This window comes from Schistosoma mansoni (assembly GCF_000237925.1).
Source record: "Schistosoma mansoni, WGS project CABG00000000 data, supercontig 0179, strain Puerto Rico, whole genome shotgun sequence".
Lineage (NCBI taxonomy): Eukaryota > Metazoa > Platyhelminthes > Trematoda > Strigeidida > Schistosomatidae > Schistosoma > Schistosoma mansoni.
The window spans coordinates 300,773-314,611 of NW_017386063.1; the positions used below are offsets into that span (position 1 = coordinate 300,773).

The 13,839-nt window shown below is 35.2% G+C and overlaps 1 protein-coding gene across 1 annotated transcript in view; it reads left to right on the forward strand.

Moving 5' to 3' along the window:
* Positions 1–913: 913 nt before the first annotated feature.
* Smp_168580 (hypothetical protein) overlaps positions 914–13,839 on the forward strand; it is a gene marked incomplete at its 5' end in the record, with an annotated part of 24,999 nt that continues 12,073 nt past the window's right edge. The window contains 5 exons of the mRNA XM_018795387.1: positions 914–1,832; positions 7,912–8,006; positions 11,991–12,124; positions 12,227–12,544; positions 12,611–12,699. Coding sequence (XP_018646969.1) covers positions 914–1,832; positions 7,912–8,006; positions 11,991–12,124; positions 12,227–12,544; positions 12,611–12,699 — 1,555 coding nt within the window. The remainder of the gene's footprint in view (positions 1,833–7,911; positions 8,007–11,990; positions 12,125–12,226; positions 12,545–12,610; positions 12,700–13,839) is intronic.

A 13,839-nucleotide genomic window follows, 5' to 3' on the forward strand; every position in this document is an offset into this window, starting at 1 on the left:
ACATCCTCAACCGCCGATGTCGGGTTAATCTACTGGGAAACTCGAGTAGTAACTTTGGATACGCAAGTGACATAGTTCTGTTATGTAGTGTGGCAACCTAAATTAATGTGGGCAAGTATCATGTGAAAAAATATTACTCTTACTCTGATTCACTCCCCTGTTACTTTCATGAGGGCAACTCAGAAGTTTTATCAGTTGTAAGTCTGTCTCATAACGCTTTTTAGTATATTATAAAGGCGACTAGGTTGTGCAAGGCACTTACTTGAGCGTTAACTCCCACCTTTTAAATCTGACAGAAACCGAGGAAATGACGATTGTAGCGAAATCAAACAACTTGTGACGCATCTTGGTTCTCGATATTTTAGAACTTAAATTTCAGCCGTTTGGTAATAAATCCGAAACACCTGCCATATAATCTTATCCAAATAAGTATATATTAACTGCCACGGCTGAAGTATTTCGAAATACCTATGAGAAAGCTGCATCGAGACGCTGATTCCTGTTAAAGGCTTTATTTTAGGGAGTTACCATTGGTACTGACTATAATGCCCAAATTGATTTCTGCTTCCATGGAACTCTAATCAGAAGGGCTACACTTACATATGAGGTAAGTAAATAGTGATAACTCCACAACATGTGACTGCGGATTTCAGATCATAACGCGACTAAAGCTACCATTCCTGATTACTTTTGGAGGCAGTTATATCTGAATACCTTATTATTCACAAGGAGTCTAACCAGCATTTATGACCGTAAATGGGTTATACCCGCTAAATACTTTGCACAGGATATGCAATAGGGCTTAAGACGAATTGCAAAATCCATCTATACTTGCTAATACATTACTTCAATCACAATTAAAATGTTAGGTTTTAACAATGAAACATACTCTTTGATATTTTTTAGGAACGTCATGGTGTGTTACTATGACTCTCAGCTCGATCCATCACATTTCCGTTTGATTCAAGCATCTGTTCCTGAAGTTTTAAAGTGGTTCAGCGATTTGTCCGCTTCTAAGCGTGTGGAATTTGTTTGTGGCTTACTTCAGTTATCTACACCACCAGAGCTAAGGTTCTACGGCAGCTGTTTGGAAGAGATTGCCCGTCAAGATTACGAAAGTCTCCATGATTCTGAAATACAAGCAAATGCACCTATGGAAAATTATGGTGTTTTAACTTTGTATAATACTGTGCCATTGAATTCTAGTATTTCCACTTTGGTAACTCCGATTTCTATCCCGATTCCTCCCTCATTTACAATATTAAATAACAACCCAACATTGCGATCTAAACTTATTATCAGTCTTTCACTACTTAATTCTACAAATATCCCAGCAGCTACAAGTTATTTTGAAATGTTGATGGCTGATGAGAGCGACACACATTCACCGAATGATCCACAATTACCGACTGCCATATTTAAAACATCTTCGCTTGTAAAATGTAAATCGTCTAAGAGTGGGTCTGTTTCATCAGACGATAGTGATGATGAATTGTCTTCAGCAGACATTTTAAGGACTATTAACCCGCAAGTCTTAGATGAAATCATGCTCATTTATACACTTGCTGCATTTCATCCTGCTTTCTCTTTTGACCAGCGACAACGTTTGTATAAGCGTTTATCCATTGTAAAAGCTTTATCTGACCACTCCTTAAAAATCACTCAACTCGCCAATCAGTATAAAGATCCAAATAAACATGCCCTTGGCGGGTGGACAAATCCCCCTCGGAAATCACAGTCTCCATCTAACTATAAACACCATTCCTGTCTAAATTTTCCTGCCAGATCTAATGTTCCGCTGTGTCCTGCATCAAGACAATGTCGTTTTCACGGTAACCGAAGCTCCATCAATCAAGTAGGTCACATAATATCACTGAATTTTGTATATATCTGCATAAATAAGGTCATATTCTACTACCAACTGATTACGTCCCCATTTTCAATCCATAAGTTTGGTTGTTCATCAGTGAATTATTTTCTCTCTATCCTATAAAATTCATGAAGCAAGAGAACATTAAACGTTAGTATGGATCCCAGTCAACCAGTGTAGTCACAATATAGCGTTAGTGTGGTAGGTAAAACGTTTGACTTTCATTCAATGGTTGGCTGATTTAAACCCTCTCCCACTTCAGTTTAACCAGTTAGGTAGTATTCTTATCTATCATACAATCTATGACCTCAAACTGAGTGCATACATTTGTTGTTTAAAGAATTCAGTAATTATGACCACTATAGTCCCCTATCTTAGCAATGGATTTCTTTTTAAGTTTTGATTTTGTCGTCCTAATCAGTGTTTGGTAACGTTAGTTTTCAAAGAATTTTCAGCATTCTCAGTTCACGATGAAATGTATTGTCGAAACTACACAGTCTTGGGCATTTTAGCTAGTTTTTAAGAGTATATTTATTATTCGTACAAACTTGTCTATGGTTATGTAAGTACACATAAACTAAATGAAAACTATATCACAAAAATAACTTGAGTTTATTCAAAATCTTTGAAGTTAAAGCAAGAAAGAAAAGACAAACCAACATTACGAAGCAATGAAAAACAGTTTAGCCAAAGGATATACCATTAATAAGTGAAGTATAATTTCAATCTATAATCGTAATGTCTGTAAGTCAACCTGTCCTCAATCTGGTTCCAAAAAATATTCTCAGTTATCTAAATGCTAAGAAAAGGACCATGTTAGTCGCTTCTTAATATTAAACTCGGTCGAACTATATACTCACGCTTTTCTGTAATCCAAACAAATTCATGATATATAACATAATAAATCCATCCATAACCACATGAATAAAAGTTATCATATTTACCAGTAAAGTACAACTTCATGGTTATTGTGGATTAAACGGCTGTTGTACAATGATATGTAACTATGTTTTACACTTTAAAAGAATAGATTGGTTATTTTCCAAGATAGTCTTCATATCTTGGTATAATCAAATAAACAAATAAAACCGGTTAAGTGCGCTTTACATGATCTTGGAGAAATGAAAATAAAAAGTTTGATTGAAGTGGAGAGTTGGGCTTAAGCAAGTTATTATGTCTTCGTCGACCTAGTATTCTTGGACGCCTCGATTCACTTAACTGGTTCCCAAAATACAATACAACTTGACCAGATTTTATCTGTTTAATTTTATTTAGACACATAAATATTGGTACAAAGTGGCACCAGATATATATGCGCCGCACAAATCTCATTTGATTTGTGTGATGGCCGTGATACTACCCAGGTGCCCAAACTGAAGCAGGTAGTTTTCTTAGGGAGCCACACCCGGAACCTTCGACCTAAAGATCTGATCCACAAGGCAGTGGCGCATCGTGAGGAGATGCAGTCCCATGGTAGCCAGTGACCAACAATTGATTCATACATCATTTGTTCCCTCAGGATACTGGATCCCATGTGCACCATTGGTTTGGAATCAGGGTTTTCCAACTCCTCTAGGTGGATCCTCCACATCCACCAACCCGGTTAAAGCGCCGGACATACGCTTTTCGTCCTCTCAATTTCGTAAACAACACCCCCGCCACTGTGAGAAGGCAGTGAGTAGGTCTTCCCTGTCAGAGGCTATGTACGCGTGGCCATATAAGGGCATTTCGAGAGAGCGGACTCTTCCCACTCTCGGCCGTACTAGGGCATTGGGGGGCCAAGACGTAAGTATATTCCATACTAAATAGTAAGTGAACTTAGGATAGTAACAAAATGTCACTGTGCATTTATCATTTACACAGTGAGACGTCCGGTGGTCATTGCCTATCCATGAGCGATGATCGATCGAAAGTGGGTCATTCAAAACACTAAAGTGGTCTTACGTGAAACATCATTTTATCATATCTCCTTACTCAAGTAAGAAGGAAATAGATAAAAATGTTAGCTATTTTACGGTCACCCTTGAGTTTGATACGAAGCAGTAATACGTTTAGGACTTCCGTGACAATGGTAGAACAATTACTACATCATTTTAGGCGCAAACGTACTGGAGTGCATGAAGCACGGCTGTTATCCTCATTACTCACAGTGAACATTCGATATACGGTTGTAACAGCTTCTTAAACTGTTACCGGGACAAATGCCCTGGTACGGCCGAGAGTGGGGAGAGTCCTCTCTCTCTCTCTCGAAATGCTCTCATATGGCCACGCGAATATATAGCCTTTGCCAGGAAAGTCCTACTCACTGCCTTCTCGTGGCGTTACTGTTGTTTACGAAATTGAGAGGACGAAAAGCGAATGTCCGGCGCTTTAACCGGGTTGGTGGATGTGGAGGATCCACCTAGAGGAGTTGGAAAACCCTGATTCCAAACCAATGGTGTACATGGGATCCAGTATCCTGAGGGAACAAATGATGTACGAATCAATCGTTGGTCACCGGCTACCATGGGACTGCATCTCCTGACGATGCTCCACTGCCTTGTGGATCAGACTTTTAGGTCAAAGGCTCGGGGTGTGGCTCCCTAAGAAAACTACCTGCTTCAGTTTGGGCACCTGGGCAGTATCACAGCCCTCAAGCAAATCGAATGAGATTTGTGCGGCGCATATGTATCTGGTGCTTTCTTGTACCAACATTTGTGTTTAAATAATAAATAATACCGGGACATCCAAAGTTAACTATTTTTGATGTTATGTGATCAGGGACAATAGTGAAAAACCCTCAAATCCATGTTTCATACTAATTGACCCCCATTAGCGTACTATGTCTGCAGCCTTGAAAAGAAAACAGATGCTTTTCGTAGGGTTTAAATCCCCATCCTCTCAATCGGTCAAATACGTAACCAATGGGCTATGTAGACCATGACTACTAGCCTTCTGTAGGACTGAGATATATCCATTGATCGATCACTGAGTGGCAATTATTTTTACCTTACTCTTGACACTGGTTGAATTCCGTCGGTCAAGTTGCCTCACCTTTCTGAGATATGATATTGTATGAATACAAAGATCAAAATTCCATTTGTTGATTGTAATAAAACTAAGTTCAATAATTTTGCAGATTATTTGACTAAAAAACTTCTTGTCTATTTTAGGACTCCAATAATAATCTTTCTACAAAGTATTCACATTGCGGTTATTTTCTGTGTCATTGCTCACAATGCCGTAAGTAAACATGTTTTTTCTGACTAAGAAAGTGAACATTTTCGTTTTGATTCCGTTTATTTTTTTTCAGTGGTCCAAGTGGATTTGTTTTGAATCCCTATCACGTCGATTATATTTGATAAGATAGACAATAATGATTTATTTAAAGATAAATCTGATACACAGGGAGGCAAGCGATACAGAATAATGTTGACTTGTGACATTCAACACACATGTTGCCAACTACAGATAGATAAAGGCATAAATGGCAGATATGTTTGCAGCTACTCTTTTCCCAAAGGTTTATTGTTGAACTGTGATTGAAGGGTTTATGGTCGTTGAATTCCCAGCAATAAGTTTATGAGTTTTCGGGACATATCTGACGCCTACTATAATCACTTGATCTTTCGTAATCTCATATATACTATCTTAGACCAGTCCAACTGTATAGTAAATCTGAACAACGATGCGATTTATTGCTAATCATCAGATAAACCCGACAATGAATAAGGTGGAAGAATTGAGAGATCAAATCGTGTTGGGATTCTTGAATGAGTACATATGGAGTACTTAAATGGATAACCAGTTAAATACACATCTATACGTATACAAGAATAGTACATGAGTAAAAGTTAATAATTAAACATCAAGACATCTTATAGGATTATGAATGACATTGTTAATATTAAAATAGGAATTGACTCCTGATCAGTTACGTTTGTATATTAACCCAAAAATCATGACTTGGTACCTTCATTTGTGCACGTGACAACTTTTCGTCTGTATTTCTCTGACCATTAAATTACGTTTGAACTCCTCATAATTTCTGACTAACAGTGTGGTAGTAAATAGTCGAGTTGCATCGTTTTTCATTTATTAATAATTGTAACTAGTTATTCGAAAATATCGTTTGTGTGGATGACTAGGAGGAGCAGGAACATTTTGTTCATTAGGCATTTGTCTGTGGACTGAGATACTCCCCGGGTCCCCAGATCGAACTAGGTGGTCACTCCCTGAACCTTTGTTCTAGAGGTCTAATTCACAAGGCAGTGAAGTGATGTCAGGAGACGCTATGGCATGGAAACCGGTGACCAAAAAAGGTTCATAAATCATTCATCCCTCAGGATTCTGAAGCTCATCTACATCAGTGCTTTGTAATCAGGGTTTCATAACTCCTCTCGGTGGACTGTCCGTATCCACCAACTCGGTTTAAACCTGAGATGTTCACTTTTCGTCCTTTCACATTCGTTAGCAACCCCCACTTGTATAAAGGCAGTACGAGTTGTTTGGCAGAGTTTATAAACTCATGGCCGTATGAAAGGACTCCTAGAGAAACTGGGAATCCTCGCCCTCGGCCGCACCAAGGCATTACGGTTTTGCTTTCCTCTCAATCGCAACTACGACTTGTAGGTTAGCAATGGTACTCAAGTTCTATCATCCATCTTCACATGATAATAGTATTAGGTGTAGAATTCGAACAAACTTGGAGATGTTTACTGGATGTTACTTTCACACAAAGTCAATTTTTGCACATAAATAATTTAATGTTGATTGCAAGCACATTATGTGATGATGATAATAATAGCATGTAATGTTTTCCATTTACCGATGATTTAATATTTTTTTGCTGATCTCTGCTATTGTTATGCAGGTCATTATTCATACATTCTTTTTTATCGATTCACCAGTTTATTATATTGTAATCAATTATATTTAGACTGATTTGTTGTTTATATGGAAGCAAAACAATCTAGCCATATATGTACCCACTCTTTGCTTAAATCAACTTTTTTAATTATTGTATACAAGGCCTTGATATCAGTTTAGTTGACGTGATTGATTACTTTCTGCCAGTACAACGGGGTCTTTAATACGGATGCCTGTATTTTCTCATTGATTACAGAAATGATAATAATATCTTGTCAAAACCAGTGTTGAAATATAGAACGCGTTTTATCGCAGTTAAAACTAGAGACAATAAGAATCGATTGATTCGTTCAGTAAGTTAAGGGCGAAAATAATATGCACTACTGTTAATGATTTATAAAAAGAGGGAGCATATGCTTAAGTTGTAGGAGGGGAGCTAAACTTATTGTCGAAACAATGATTGCGATTCGCACTACACTAAAAACGACACAGTATTAATCCACTACTACCCAGTCTTCATCAACCGTCTAAACAGTTTTTCTCTACACGGTCGATGTTCTTGGATGGTCAAGTTTGCAAAATGAGAACCGTGATGCTGTTAGTCAAGAGCATTTTATTGAGATCATTCTGATGGTGGTAAAATATACTTCTAACGCCATAAGTCGAAATCCAGTCGATAACTACTGCTTCCGTTCCAGTGTTTTATACAATGTCAAGATTTTTTAGGCTATGAAACTTTACAGTTAACTAGATCTGCCTATTGTCAAATTAAATCTTATGATGAGAAAAGTAACAGTTTTCTAACTGATTACTCATTATTTAAAATGCTTTTGAATCTTGTTTATACTTCGAACAAACACTTGAACAACGTATGTTTTCAAATGCTTTTCCACTATGAATGTCTTTGCTGATGTTTCTTTTCTAGTACATAATGCTTTTCAAATTGCCAGAACCAGGTAGTTCATGAGTAAGTTTCCATTTCTCCCCATCTGACAATAACAAAACAGCTTTGCAAACAAGCTAATACATTCTCTTTTTTGGATTAAGCTGATAATATCACTTCATTTGTTACCATAGATCAGATTAAGCCTACAGCGTAGCAATCTTATTACTTTGATCAACATTTATCTGTAATTGATATATCATCCATTGCTTTAGAAATTCTTATCCTTAAATTTTACAAATATTTCCAGATTATCGGGGTTCTGTAACACGTTCATTACGCCGGCATAGTTTACCGTCAGATTGTTTGCGTAGTTGTGGATATGAAAGTGACGAAAACAATAAGGTACGTTTATTTATCATAACTACTAGTTACATATATTACTTTCAAATCATACGTTATTTTAAACATATGTACACTTTCTACTTTCTAGTTAGCTATCTTTTTTTCTGTTTCCATATGAAAGCGGGATCAAACAATTGATTATAAAAAGAGCAATGAGTATAAGCGACCCTGTTCTAAAAAGTTGTTATATCTTGTGGCCGAGTGGAAGGCTTTATTAAAATTTTATAGTGCTACTTCTATTATCTAATGCTTCTTTAGCTTCAGTTTTAGCTTGGCCATCACCAGGTGGTAATCTGAAGTTATATAAGCTCTTCTCTCTGTTCTTCCACTGACCTGCACTTTTTTGATACAAATGTGTTCTTCTTCCTAGTCATTGTCTCCACCTAATGCGTTCATACCCGGTGTTGTCCATCCCGACCTTGGCGTTTAGGTCTCGTTAAGATAATTAGATCCTTTCCTAAGCGTTTCTATAATATGGACTGTAGTCTCTTATTGTCTGTGCTACTATCGTTAATGGGTGCGTAGCTTTGGTTGGCATTCATTGTCATCTTTTCCTTTGTTTTGAAGAATTACTTGATCATTCTAGAGTCATTAGATACCTATCCTATGAGTGCTTTTCGTTTCTTTTTGAACAATCTCAGTCCAACTCCTTGTGTGTGTGTGTGTGATATTTACTTCTCCGTGACCAAAATATAATAATAATATTGTTTGGATTGTGTGCATTAAGTTTCACTTATTCCAAACAGATCCAAGTTGTATTTTCTCATTTTTGTGGCTATTTGGATGGCCCTCTCAGTCTCCCACATTGCCCAGACATTTTATGTATCTATGTTAATTGTTGCTCTGGTTGTCAGAAGAGGCATTAATCTCGTGGCTCCCAAAGAATCTCGGCTTTCACCATGAGACGTTATAAATTTCCTAAATAAATACTCTTTGATTCCCAAGGTATAGTTTAAATAGTTGAAATGATATTTTTAGTTAGCAATTTTTCCTTTCCTTGAACTTGAGACTGGCAATAACCCTAGAGGAGCTCCAAATGTAGTTACTGTAAGATTTAGCTTGATAAATTTCATTTTTCTGTGCTAATGTGATGTAGCGACTTGAATTGATGTTATATCGATGTAACAGTCTTATTCACCTCAGTTGAACCAAGCTTAACGATTGAACTGATGTACATATGTCTCATGTTATACAATGTATATAATCAGATAGCGTATTTCATCATAGCATAACATACAGTGAATTTTTATTCAATTCTTTCTTCACCTATCGTAATCTAAATCATGGAAACAATCTCTGTGTAGTGATTAATAATGAAGACAATCATAATTTTTTGAAAATCAATATCAAACCATTATTGATCGATGTAATTTATTATGCAAATAAGGTAGTAAAATTTTAGGAAATGATCATTTTTATTAAGTTAATGTGAAATGATTATTGGAGTCTAATTCGTGTCAGGTGTAAAATAATTTTAAAAAAAACTGGTCACATTTTATGAAAGATGTTTATAATAAACATTTAAACAAAATATTTATCAAATATAAAGTTACCCTCACTTTGAATTCCTCGCATCAATATAAACTCTTAATGTTGTGTATTCACTTACTTTTACTTGATTTTCTCCACATTGGAATGGTTTATTCTATCAGAATAATAAAAAAAACTAATACTGGTTGATATGTAAACATGAGAATTGCTAGGGTTACTTGAAAGGGTATAATATATATATAGCACATGACATTAGACATAAAATATCACGTGTAATTAACCTCTTTTATTAGTTGCTCGTAGTCAATGTCCTTTTTTTAATATTGAATACTATTAATTTCATGCAAAAAATATTACTGTGTATACAGTGTTGTTGACTCATTAACTTTTCGGTGAAAACTCAATCTTCTGTTTGATAACATTCAGTTGTGTCATTGTTTAAATGTCATTGTCTATTTAGTCATTCTAAGTATCTAATTACATCAAACTTTTTTCTCATCTTATTGATAGTAGTAGTTCCTCAGGAGAATATGCGATAGTGATCTTAGCAGTCTTATATACTTCGTTAGTGAGATCAAATAATTGTGACCAGTGGAGTTCAATAGTAGTGTCAGTCATGAGACAAATATTTTGATAATTTCTATGTATGCTAGTTGTATAGTATTGTCAATCTATTAAAGATAGAGATATAAATTATTAGATTCAAATTCTTGTATTCTCATTCCGAGGTCTGAATATCGTGGTTTATATCCCTTGTAGAGTTGTGGAGTCCCTTATTAGTATGAAATAGCAATGCGGTGATTTTTTATTTTTGATGATTGTCTAGCTAAAATACTGTGTTATAAATAACAAAAAAAGAACTTTAATAAAAATAAATGTTCCTGGGGATTAACGCGTTCTCCAAAAGTTCTTCAATTAAGATCATGTTGCTCAATGAACGCAACATAACCAAAAGCATTCGCCTACCTCAGATGTAGATCTTCTTCATCATTTCATAGACCACATAATGTAATGGTAGATTTTTTGTTTGAAACATATTTTCCCCTATGTTTTTTTAAAATAAATTATGTCATTTCGATGTTTATCAATTCATTTGTCCCTACTATTTCACTCAAAATATAATTTGTACCGGACTCTCAATATTTTCACACTTACCCAACTTAGTTGAAAAGATGGGACTATGAAATGGCTATGATTAAAACAGAACTAAACTACTTGAAAGTATTCACATACTGAACTATAGTCTTCGTAGCTATTCATATGAATCTGTAATACTAAATACAACTTTTTCTGAGTAATCAGCTTTTACCGATTCTGCGCATGTCAGAGAGCTAATGATGGTAATTGATTACCATAATCTTACCTAAACATGAAGTAGTCCTAGTGTGGGTTCAAACCTGTCACCCATTGATCAAGAGTTGCTCTACACTTACGCTTTAGGGTTTCGACATCCAATACATATGTAATAATACGTAAACGTACTTTCTATATTTACAATCACCTCAGAATCCATTATATAATGATCAGTACTCCTTTCAAATCAAATTCTAATACAATTGATTTGTTGATACATGAAAAAAGCATTTGTTAAACAAATCAAATGCTGTTGTATAACGTCATCCAGACTTCAGTAATCTGTTTATTCGGAGGATTGCATAATGTGGCATTATTAGTCAGTTTTTTGTAAACGAAGGTTGCGGAGTAAACTGAATTAATTAAGTCATGATCTCCCCCCCCTTATGTCGTTTATCTAAAAATCGAATTTGCGCAAATATGGAAAGTAGTTAAGGTTACTTGTCAATAGTGGAATAAATGAATATAAATGTTATATGCAAAATTACATTTTTAAAATACTTAGTTTCCTGATTTTTACCAGTCAATTCGTATATAGAGGAAGATTAGGAGCACATGAAGTAAAATAAAATACACTTTATTGCTCATAATGTGTCTGTTGTTGTTCTTACTTTCGAAAAATGTCTGTCATCAAGGGAACAAATTGCATTGTATTTTAATCAGTTGCACTATTCATTTCATGAAAATTTTCTGGGGAGTGTTTAATTTGTACTTACCTCTTTCGTTATTTTCATTCCCCCCCCCACATAATTCAACTACAAGCGAATTATAATCTATTTTTATTTTCAGTGTTTTACATGTTTTTCTCTCATTAACCCTTTCATTGGGCTAACTTGTTATTTATATTTTCCTTAAATTATCATTTTTGGTTAAGAATATTTGACTATATATCATCGACCAGGTTGTATCCAAACTAGATACTCAAAAATCATCGTTGACTGTGCTCCAAATTGTCATTCACACAATAACTATCACATTTTACACCCTAACAACAGGTTTAGACAATAGTTTAAAACACTTAAGTTTGATTCAAAAGTAATATTATCTTCATACATAGTTACTTTGCTACTCATACGGGTATATATTTTAATACAAAAATCTATATCCTTATTTTTACATATTTCCCCCCTTTCTAACCAGGAACTTATTCCAATTATCAATCCAAATACCGTAGATATGCATTTTAACAATAAAAGTGATACATTAGATGTATCCTCGGTGACAAGTATTCAAACTGATTCATCATCTATCAGTAGACCAGATGATTCATTGGAGTCTACTAACCGACGAAGGCGTGATGCTTTCGGGAGATTTGATGCTATTACTACTACTACCACCACTACTATTACTACCACTGCTGCTAGTAGTAATCAAAGTTCAAATGATGAACACTATCCTAGAACTGCACGTTGTTTATCATGTCGAGAATACGATAGTCAAACTAGTAATGGAGAGTTATCTATTCATGATTCTGATTTGAATTACCTTAAAGAAGTACATCTTTGGTTAAAAAATCCTAATCGATCAGTTACTACTGGTGATCAATTTAATTCTCCAAATACAATATCGACAAAATCGTCAATAAGTTTATCGACTTTATCCGATAATATTCACACATCTTTTTCATCTATGTTATTATCAAATTCTCAGTCTACATCTAAATTACATATATCTGATGTAATGGATTCATCGTTGTTAACCAAGAACGATACTACTACTACTAATAATAATAATAACAGTAATGATAATAATAATTCCAGATGTTTAAAACAAACACTTCCAGCCAGTATTTATGATAATCGTCTGGACTTGTCTGCTGACCGCCAATCTGTTAGCGAACTATGCATAAGTAAGTATATGTGTGTCTCATTACTCTACTTATTTATATTTCCATATGTATTCATGTTATATGGTTACATTATATTCTAGCAAAATGTAATTAATTTGAACTGGTTAACGGCTTTTCTAGAGGTCCTCATTCCTCTTATAAATCGTCCCGGTAAATCACCTTCGATATGATAATATAACTATTATATCAAATTGAATGATGCGTAACACCATAACTTCTAGTTTCATATTTTTCTCCGAACTTTGTCAGTATTAAAAGACAACATTTCGGCCATGATTAGAGAAAATTGCTTGTTCATCAGTATAAATACAGTTCATGTGTACACTTCCTAATGCAAATGGAAAAACTGTTGAATCATTTTCACTGATTCACAAACTGTTCGAACTATCTAACTAAATAAGTAGAGATAGATGGTGGCTAGCAGTGGGATCCAGGACGCGCGTTTCCTCCTGTTTTGGACTCATCATTTGGATGGACCTGCACTCTAGAGTTGATGTACATTCTGGGACTCGAACTCAGTACTTTTCGCTTCAGACGCCATCGCGTTATCCGCTTAGCTACTGAGTCCAGACAACCAACAGTTAATGCAATATAATTCAGATTCGAACCCAGGACCTACCAGTCTCGCGCCAGAGCACTTAACCGATAGACCACCGACCCGGCTGGTATCCAACGGTGTTAATGTCTAACTTCAACCAATCCACGAACATTTTGAGCAACCGTTCAACAATTGTCTTCAGTGAGTTTCTATCTCACAAAAGACCTGGTTGAACTCCACTAGTCATTGCTTCCCACTAGAACTCCTGGATTTACCTCTCGAAGTCAGTCATTAGTGAGCATATGATTATTATTACTATTATTATTATTACCTCTTCTGATAATCAATGATGATTTTTTCCCTATGAGCGTTTTATTTTCTCATAACTAAAAACTGTTTGATATCTACTCACTTAAAGGGAGACTATAACAGTAACTTAGTTACTATGACTAGAAAATCATTCAGTTACAGTTCAATTCACAAACACATACAATAAACCTTGATCATTATATAATAAAAAAAGTACAACCATCCTACTTAAGTATTCTTACTTGATTAATCTAACATTGAATATTCTGGTATATCTAATATAAATAATAGAG